The sequence below is a fragment of the Dendropsophus ebraccatus genome, chromosome 12, assembly GCF_027789765.1.
Source record: "Dendropsophus ebraccatus isolate aDenEbr1 chromosome 12, aDenEbr1.pat, whole genome shotgun sequence".
In the NCBI taxonomy this organism is placed as follows: Eukaryota; Metazoa; Chordata; class Amphibia; order Anura; family Hylidae; genus Dendropsophus; species Dendropsophus ebraccatus.
In genome coordinates this window covers 38,783,421-38,793,741 of record NC_091465.1, presented here as the reverse complement: position 1 = coordinate 38,793,741, position 10,321 = coordinate 38,783,421, and the positions used below count along the sequence as shown (strand labels likewise).

Sequence of the window (10,321 nt, the reverse complement as noted above, 5' to 3'; positions counted from 1 at the left end):
CAGCAAAACCCTGCCCAAACTGGGGACAAGAGTGCGGCTATCTCTGGAAGAAAGTGGTCGTGTTTTTGTAGCGCTCAAAGTCAGAGATGTCAAAAAGCAGCCTTCCAGCTGTTTAAAAACTATAATTTCCATCATGCCCGCACCGCCAAAGAGTTAGCTGTCCAGGCATGATGGGACTTGTAGTTTTGCACAGTTTGACATGTGTGCTTTAAGTTTTCACTGCTAGATTTTCAGCACTTTATAAATCTGTAAAAATGGCTACATAAAAAGCTCCTAGCCTTTGGAGCCAACACAACCTGTCCACAAATCATATATGGATGGCCTTCCAAGTCTATACACTACTTAAAAAGTAGAAATATATACAGAACGTACAGTAATTCCTTTTACCTTTCGACTATACAGGCACTTTATCCACGCATGGCGTCTTATGTTACTGTGTAAATGACCACTATACTGTACACCTATTGCTGCCAATGCCTCTTGCATACAAGTGTCTATTCCTCGAAACCAAAGAAGGAGCGGTAGGATTTATCCTAATATACTTCATGAGTGAAAGATGGCATCAAACATATAGTAAAACCTGTGGATTTTTGATTTGGTTGTTGACATTGTGTGAATGTTCTGCATATTCTACTGGTATTGACCCACACATCTCTCTGTAGTTTTACAGTAAACGTAGAAGCAGTCATGACTAAGAGATCCAACTTCTTTAAGGATATTAGCAGATGGTTGGGAGGAGAAGACTTTAGGTACTATATAGGGCTCCTGGGGCCAAGAGTTTGCACTGGTTAAGGATCTTTGGGGGTCATCTCACAATGTGAATTCCCTAACAGAGAAAAAAGTGTGATAATGGTGTCTCCTTCCGCCGTGGCCATAAAAACACACTTCTCTGGGTATGTGTGTTCACTTCCTAGTCCTTTTTGTAAAGGGCAACACAGAAGTTACTATTGGATAGTATATGATAGTAATGTGTTTCCCATAGGAGCAGTTCTGCAGACGTCCCAGACCTTATTCATGCACTTTGTGACTTAGCCTAGTATAGACTGTAGTCAAACATTGTATTAATGCTGCAATACAGGACTGTGGAGAACTATATGGTAATATATTTAGCCTTATAGTTCTTGGTGCATAATACTTCATCATGTATGTGAGCCCCATACACCAAGGGGAATGTCTGGAATTATGAGGTATAGCAGGTTTTATAGCAGCAGTTTGGGGATGAACTTATGGGATGTTCTGGTGAATGTTACGGCTAGATGTGTTCTCACCGGTGATGTAGGGATGGATATAGCAGCAAGCAGGGAAGAACGAGGAGGTAGTGAGGACAAGGGCTCTGGCAGGCAAGTGTCATTCATAGGGGCTAGCTCATTGGCAGCTTATACATGGACAGATTCCCCCACCAACACACTGACAGTGAGATGTCTGTCCATCCTTGGGGCAGCAAGGACTACTCGGAGATAGATTGCTGAATTGCTTTAATTGATTATATTGAAGGACTCTGATTTACAATAAGGAGCAGCAAACAGATTAGATCTGGGGTGAGAATAACTGGGCTGTCTATGGACAACCATTGGGCTTATAAGAGTCCAGGCCAGTGACTCCCCTGTATCTATAAGGGTATGTTCACACGTATGGTAAATGCTGTGAATTCTCTGCAAATTTCATGGATGACTTACCAGCAGAAAATCTGCTGCAAATAAAGTATGTGTGAACATATGCTTAGGGTGTGCTGCTATGTACACAAAAGCTTTTATGCAGCAGATTTAATGCTGGTAAATCAATGAGAAAATCTGCAGCATAAATGTAAACATACACCTAAATGACACTTGTATGCAGAACCCTACAAGCAGATCATGGAAAGGTGCTAGTGATAGGGGAAATATAAGTAATCCATAACATTAGACATCTCATAACAGGAGAACAGGGGTCTCAGAACCAAGAGGAGGAAGAAAAGAGAGAACATGGGGGAATATTCACCTCAAAAACACTTTGCAAGTGGACAAAACCAAGGAGTTTTCCTGAACACATGAAGACTGCAGAACTCCATGTGCTGGTATGAGCGCTGCAGTCTCTTCATCCTTTACCAGACCGCTCCTTACATTTGCTAGTATTGCAACTCAGAGACCAGCTGCAATGCCAGATGCAACCACTACTAAATGTATGGCGCTGTGCCTGGTAAGGCATGTAAAAAGTAGCCTGCAATATAAGGCAAGGGCTACACTGCAATGTTTCTACTTGATTGATTTTAACTATTGAGCTGCAGTGCAGAGCAATACATTGAGTTGTATGCAGTCTTGTGCACTGTAGATGTAATTCTATAAAGTAAATGAATCAAGTACAGCTACACAAAGTTGCAGTGTAGCCCTAGTCTTAAAGTCCTGGAAAACCACATTCTAGCTAGGTTCACACTTATGTTAGAGCACCGTCAGAGATTCCATTTAGGGCTGGAAAACATCCGTATGGTCCGTTGCACATCAGACACCAATGGATCTGATGGGTTTCTGTGCGGCACCCGTTAATTTAGCAGGATTAGACCGGACAAAAAATACAGCTTACTGTCCAGTCAGATACTACTAAATAAATTATATCTGCTCTGCAGCCCCCCACATGCATGTGTGAACTTAGACTGAGATCGAATCCCACATTACAGTATTCACACCAATAAGTAATCAAGGAAAAGAAGTTGAAAAGGCACTCACCACTTTGTGACAGCCTTTTATTGATGCTTCTATGTGCGAGATATATTTTGTGGGTTGCAGTCCACTGGGTGTTCGGCGTCCTCGCTGACTGCAACCCAAGATATCTTACATGATGAAGCATCAATAAAAGACTGTCACAAAGTGGTGAGTGCCTTTTTAACTTTTTTTTTTCCCTTTATAACGTTATTGGATTATGCATCCCACATTGATTAGAAACTTCTACCGCTACTCCTATCACACACAATGTCATTGGTTATGGAGTAGTGCTGGTTCCTATCGCTCATATATATTCACACCAATAAACACTGCAGGACCAGGACCATATAGTAACTAAAATAAATCAATGCAAAAACCAATGCAACAGTGAACAATAGCAATGCATATAACAGAATAATGTAGGAATGTTTAAGGATCTGTCATTCTATCTTTGCTATGTTAGGCTACACTGTGATCTCTGCCAGTGGTTAGCATCCATAATCCTGGGGTTACTCAATACCAGCTGGGTAAAGTGGTTTTGCACTACATTTATATGTGCACCCCTAATGTTTCCTGTCCGTACAACAGACATAACAGTGCAATTGTATATTTGTTATCATATAAACTTCCAGATATTAGGCAGACATGTCATGTAAAACAGGTTCCTCTGAGGGCCTTTGTGTTAGCACTCTGCTAATATTAGCACCCTGCTAATACAGGAGGATCCTGGACAGGTGACTTTCTCCAACAGGGTGCTTGGATCCGCAGCTGAGTTCAACCTTCTGAAAGCAAAATGTCATATGATCTTGCAAGTGTTGCACTTTTAGTGAGCCCCCACTGTTACTTAGTGATATTATTATACAGCAAAAAATGCCTGTAATCTAATATATAAAATAAATATTTGAGCAAGGTAAATATTTACCGGGGACTTTTCAACAACAAATTATTCTGAGATATCTGATATGTCATTAAAAGGAACCTATCATCCCTTCCATACTGCCCGAACCATGAGTCATTGAGGCGGCACCTAGTGTTGTCTCCCCATCCCACCAGCCTTGAATAATTTCCCTCTGTTTATGTATAGAGAGATCTATCAATCGAAGCTGTTGGGGCAGGCAGAAGTCATCAGGTACTGAAAGTGGTTCAGGCAGCATGAAAGTGACAGGTTCTCTTTAAGGTTCTGTTCACATCTAGCTTCTCATTTCCAGTTTTCTGTTACCTCAAAAAAACAGAAAACAAAAAATGACCTGATCCATCACGTGAGAGACACCACCTGATGGAATCCATTGGCTAACAACGGGCTCTGTCAGGTGCTGTCATTTTACTGCTACAAACAGAGCCTAAAGATCACACTTGAAAAGTCCCTTTAAGGGTGCTTTCACACCTACCGGATCTGCAGCGGATTTTCTGAACACAGCATCAAATCCGCACTGTAAAATCCGTTGCAGATCTGCTGCGGATCCGGTGTGTGTGAAAGCACCCTAACTGAGGGCCCATGAAGTCCAGAGTAGAGGTTATCAGACTATGAATCAAGATTTCCATGGCTTCAGGTAAGCTACCAGCCTTCCTCCTATACTTCAGTTTTAGCTCTGTATAATGGATGAAGCTGATGGACAGTTAGTAGCAATAGGATTACTACTATTACCAACAGGTTTACTGTTCTCTCTATACCTGGGCTACAACTTTGCCATCCGCAACAGAACATGGAATTCTTACATCAGTATTGGCATCGCTGTGATTAAAACATTTGCCCAATAAAGTACCTTTTTCTAAAACACATTGTCAGTGAAAACTCCAAAGTCTTTAAAGTATTGGAAAACTAATATGTACTCTATTAAAATAGGACACTCCAAAAACCTTAGTTAAATGCAACAATTTACCCATTTTAAAAATACTGAATTTTTTCCCATCAGGATATGTACACATGAAGAAGCTTGTGATATCCATAAGTCATGGACAAGCTGCTCTGTAAACCGTAACGTCTGTAATGTTCCTCTTGAATCCGCAACAGATTCCTAAAATACAATGGCGGCAAATTCCTAAAAAGCCATCTTCATTGCTTTTTCATGTATAAAACATGTTCTTTTGGTGCCCATAGGGACCTTTTTGGCAGCTTGAAGTATAATCCACACTCGGACAATGAGTCCTTCACTTCTCTACTGTTCAAGAAGGTGGGTGCTCATCATAGTTAGTTGTTTCCATGGTCTTCTTCCACCCATGCAACAATTTTACCCTCCCAGCCTGGAATTATGTCTTCATCATGAAATACCTGGAAAAAAGAACAGATAAAACAGAGGTAGTCACTAGGAATATAAAACAACTTATTTTCTATCCAGTCCAATGGGCACTTACATTTATGGCTTATATACATGGGATGGTGGTATCCATAAAGCCTGTATGGCAGAGCATGAAGGCTGATGAGCTCCCTAGTATAGGGATGCATTACCTCCATATGCTGCGGTACAGGCTTTATGAGCCGCTATAAGTACAGTACATAGCAGTGCTTGGGGGGAAGAATAGCTCCTTGTATGCAGACACTATGGTATGGCAAACAGAAATATAGCAGGGTACCATACACTTGTGTACATAAGCCCTCATCCTAATGACAAAGTATATGTACTGGAAGGAAAAGGAAGCTGTTATAAGTATAACCCCCCACCAAAAAAAAAAAAAAAAGTTTTCAACAATAGGTTCCATAGTAATAGCTGTTGATGGTGTATCACTAGGATGTGCCATCAATATGTGACCACTATGGGGGATATTTATCAAAGGGTGTAAAATTTAGACTGGTGCAAACTTCCCCCAGCAACCAATCACAGCTCAGCTTTCCTTTCACCAGAGCTGGAAGCCGAGCTGTGATTGGTTGCTGTGGACAGTTTGCACCAGTCTAAATTTTACACCCTTTGATAAATCTCCCCCTATGAGTCTGACTGCTGGGATCCTGCTGATCACTTACCTCTTCTTTGACTGTTCCAAATTCTGGATCCAGAGCTTTGAAGTGGTATCTGTGGTTTCCTTCTCTGTCTATGGCTGTCTTGAAGTCCCTCAGTGTAACCTCCCCCAACCTGCAGGACATATCACATATAAGTCTCCATATCAATAGTAGTAAGAGATGAGTGCAACATGAGGATTTAAGAGTGGGCACTAGTGTAAATGGGCATTCTGTACCATTCACAATCCTGGTATGTCAGGTAGGTGAAGCACAGGCAATGAATGACATTTACCTCTTTGGTATATTGACCATGAAGGGTGTAAGCGAGCGATCTGTAAAATAGAGCACTTTGGTGCAGGAATTACTACCTCCCATTACTGGGGCACTTTGAGAATGGGGCATCTCTGTAAGAAAACACAATAATCCAGATTACTTTTGTTTTACGCCATATAGTTATATCACACACATTCAAGTAGTTTTATAAAAACTATTGAAGTATACAGCTGTTAGTAATCGTGTTTTATCCATGTCTACTGCGTCAGGTGTTCAATTTGGCTCAAAAGCCACAATATATGCATTCCAATATAAAATAGAAATGATAGAATACTGTCTATAGCACTAGTAACCACTACTAGGGGGCACTTATACGCTATTTATTTAATAGCGTTCATACACCGCACTCCAAGACAAGAGTCCATCAAGTTCTATTGTGTTGATCCAGAGGAAGGCCAAAACCTTCAACTAAACATAGGCTGCAATAACTGGGATTATACATTGCTCAACATTAAAATTGCAACACCAAGGCTGCTCATAGTAGCACAAGAAACATGCAATCTGGTGTTGACTTGTTGAAAAATGGTTACTGGGACACATGATAGAAATGGCTGTACCTCTAGTTTCACGATCAAATCAATGGAACACTATCGTGATATTGGCATACCTAGAATAAAGGCTAGAAGGGTCCGGCTACTGTACAGTACACCACCCAACACCACAATCATGGGAGTAAGACCATTGTGACATTCCCTTTTAGGGTGCGTTCACACCTACAGGATCCGCAGCAGATCTGCAGCAGATTTGATGGTGCAGATTTGATGCTGTGTTCAGTTATTTAAATGAAATCTGCTGCGGATCCGCAGCAGAAAATCAGCTGCAGGCCCGGTAAGTGTGAACATACCCTTAAAGGCCTCTTCACAGTTTTGCCCAAGTGGACAATTTTTGCATCCAAGCAAAAAAACAAGCTTTATTGCTGAAGAGGACAGACCTCCATTGCCATCTTGCTCTGCACTATGATGACCTTTGGGAGCAGTGGTGTGAGGACATTGGACCACCTGTTGATGTATATCTAACCCATAGCTCAATGTCACACAAGTGCTTGCTTTATGCAGACACTGACCCCATTGGTGTATGAGGTCCAATTTCACTTGCAGTACACATGGATCACATTTGTGCTGATTGGGTTCCCAGAACAGCTGCACACACCTGGCCGCCAGCTCTCCGGTGGTCTTGGGGGTTCCGGGCTTTGTGGGTTTCATGTGCAGTAAATGCATTTTAATACCGCACACGAGGCAGGGGGAGAGCCATGAACTAGTCATCTGGGCTAAGACTAGTCACGGCTCTCTGTCCTGTCAGCGCCCTCTGTGGGATGATTGACAGGCAAGGAGGCCAGTTAACTGCATGCAGCCATTCTGCTGATTGGTTCCCTTTAAAAATGTGACCATTTGCAGATCTTAGCAACTCCTTCTACCTGATTTGCATAACCTTATGGCTTTTCCATCTCGCTGTTACAGTTTCAATGTAAATAGTATATATAACTTATGACATAAACTCTAACAGCTCCCTAATATTCTTTAGACTACAAAAGCTTCTTAACTCCAGTCCTCATGGCCACCAACAGGTCATGCTTTGAGGATTTCCTTAATATTTCACAGGTGATATAATTATACTCAGTGCATCAGGTTATTACTGGCGTTCTCTGTAAAGTAAATCTTCAAAACTTGACCTGCTGGTCGGCCATGAGGACTGAAATAGAGAAGACACATGCTGATACATATAGTTACTATTTCCCAATAAAAAAAGAGACTTTTCCAAGCTTACTTGAGTTCGGAGGCCAAGAATCTCTGTATTCATTTAACTCTTTATTTCCAGACAGCCTTCCTCGTGCCTAAATATGGAAGGGAAGACGAATAACATTAGGAGTTGAATATGGAAGAACCATTGTCATAGCTTTAAAGAACAACTCCAGATGAAACTTAAAAATCACAGTTGGGCAGGGAGTATGGGGGGACGTCATAATAAAGAATCTACACTTACCTGTCCCTGTGCCCCTGGCAGCAGCACCACACACGGTCCTCCTGCAGGTCCCGCTCCTATGAGGTCAAGATTCGGAAATGCCCGCTCTGCCAGTGACTAGGGCAGGACACCTATGCTGTCACTGACTGGCTGAGCAGGTATTTCCTGCCCATAGGAAGCGGGTCATGACAACAAAGGAACTGGAGGGAAACAGGAGAACGAAGGCTGACAGGATGCTGGTGTTAATGTGGGGCATAGGGACAGGTAAGTATAAAGCTTTTAAGGTTTGGTCTGGAGTTCCCCTTTAAAGACAATCGGACTATTAATAAATACTATAAAAAAATAGATGGGATAATGCTCTTTACAGGAGCCAAGTCTTAATATACATACAAAGGGTTTCCAGCTGTGTTCTTTCCTATAGCTCAGAGAAAGCCATTTGGCTGGAAGGCACATGTTTATAGTACTTTAGCCAGCTGCTGCAGAACCTCCCGTAAAAAAAGTATGTTGATCAGCCCATGTAAAACATAAATCAAAGCTTGGCTCTTTTTGTTCTCTAAGTGATTCTGCAGCAGCTGCCATGTGTATTTTAATGCATGGGTCATTGCCTTTAGCATCTACACATTCTTTTTGGAAGTGTAATAAAAGTATAATTTAAACACTGTGTGTGTGATACTGTATAAAACTCCTGTTTAATCACCAGCATGTTCACTGAGTGCCAAGGGCATAATGTCACATAAAATGCTTACCTTTCTGTCTTGCCTCCTTTGGTTTTCAATGGCATGTAGTCTGTCCATCAAGCTTGCTATGCCCTGTTCCAGGCTGTCTATAGTGTGATGTTGAGGGTCATGACCACTAAAGCTATTTCTTAAACTACGCAAAGCATCACGGACCAACTGGAGATCATTAGCCTAAAGAGGAAGAAGACCTCATTAGCCTAAAGAGGAAGATATATCTCTCAATTTGCTATATATATAAATATATAATAAGCAGAGCATAAAGATCACCTATGTGTTAGGCTCTGTTTACAGGGTTTACAGGGTTACGGCTTCCACTATTGATGCATACTGGATCTATATTGAAACTGATTTGAAACCTGTGACTTCCAAAGGATACTTAGTGAGTGGAATAAACATAGCTGTCACTCAAAGAAGTGCCTCACCAATCTGACACCGATAACTGATCCTGAGGTCACATGCCATTATTGGGGAAAAAATTACAATGTGGTTTTGGCCACAATCAGGAAATGTGGTCTAAAGGCGAGCATTCAAAGTTAAAATGCCTGATTTCTACCCTTCACCTGCAGGTGTCGCTGTTGTCCAACAAGAAGCAAGTTCGCATATCATGGACGCCCTGCTGCTTTTCCCGAAATCCTCAGCATATTATAGTGGCAGTAAAGTAGAGGCCTCACTCACATGCTTCAGAAAATATCTGTGCTGAGATTGACCTGCTCTATTGACTATAAGATCCAAATAACCAATGAAAATCATTTTTTTATACTGTAATCTATACAGTATATCTCATAATGCATCTGCAGTTTTCAAAGGAGCAACATCCATGTAAAATTTAGAATGACCGCCAATGGTGATGTGCTGCGTACAAAGGCTTTCCCACCTAGAGCTGAAAGTTAAGGTATCATCTTGGAAGGTTTATCCGAGGTCCATGTAAGATGCTACAATCTCAGGATCCAAAGCCTTCTGATGTAATACATAAAAAGGACTGTTCTACTCACCGTTCTTTGCGGTGCAGGATCTCGTGTAGGACCTTTCCCAGATGTTTGCAGGAATCCATTAGTCTGTGGAGGGTGACTGATGTAACTATTCACCTGTAAGCATCAAAACTATACATTAAAGAAATAGTCCAAGTATATATTCGTTTCTGGGGAAAAAAACTATCGAGCTGAGGAGTGGGCAAGTGACCTAGACAAGGAGGGTCCTAATGCTATGAACATGTACCTGGCGCAAAGGGCAGCGGCACTTATTATTCCTGTGCTTGCACAGTTGCTGGGTCATGCAGCATAATGAAAAAAAAAATGGCATGTCATTGGCTCACTGTGTCAAACACGTACTTTTCGCCTCATCTCCTATTAATTGTATTCTATAAATTGCTCCAGTCACTTGATAGGCGACTTCTCACTTAGTGTTTGGTCTAATATAAGTAAGGGAACAGTAGTGGATTCAGTGCTGAGCACTGTGGTTTACATGCCATATACCCGCTCCCAAGGCTGTCAATAATTATTGTCGGACATCTCCCTTTTGAACCCTAAGTCAGCACTGTAGGCACAATGTGCCACCAATTGGAAAAAAAATGTCATTAAGCCTAGGCCCATGGGATAAAAGGAAAGGGTAGATCCCAATGGAATGAACATGTAACACTGATCACAATACAGAGGGTGACTGGCACTACTAAGATAGGAGATGGTGGA

The 10,321-nt window shown here is 41.6% G+C and overlaps 1 protein-coding gene across 3 annotated transcripts in view; it reads right to left on the bottom strand.

The window, feature by feature from the left end:
- Positions 1-3,019: 3,019 nt before the first annotated feature.
- The window catches only part of DIXDC1 (DIX domain containing 1), a 108,864-nt gene continuing 101,562 nt past the window's right edge, over positions 3,020-10,321 (bottom strand). For all 3 annotated transcript variants that reach the window (XM_069947318.1, XM_069947316.1, XM_069947319.1), the window contains 6 exons: positions 9,629-9,721; positions 8,646-8,807; positions 7,705-7,771; positions 5,900-6,011; positions 5,632-5,740; positions 3,020-4,944 (listed from right to left, as the gene is read on the bottom strand). In XM_069947318.1, coding sequence (XP_069803419.1) covers positions 4,864-4,944; positions 5,632-5,740; positions 5,900-6,011; positions 7,705-7,771; positions 8,646-8,807; positions 9,629-9,721 — 624 coding nt within the window. In that variant the 3' untranslated portion in view covers positions 3,020-4,863. The remainder of the gene's footprint in view (positions 4,945-5,631; positions 5,741-5,899; positions 6,012-7,704; positions 7,772-8,645; positions 8,808-9,628; positions 9,722-10,321) is intronic.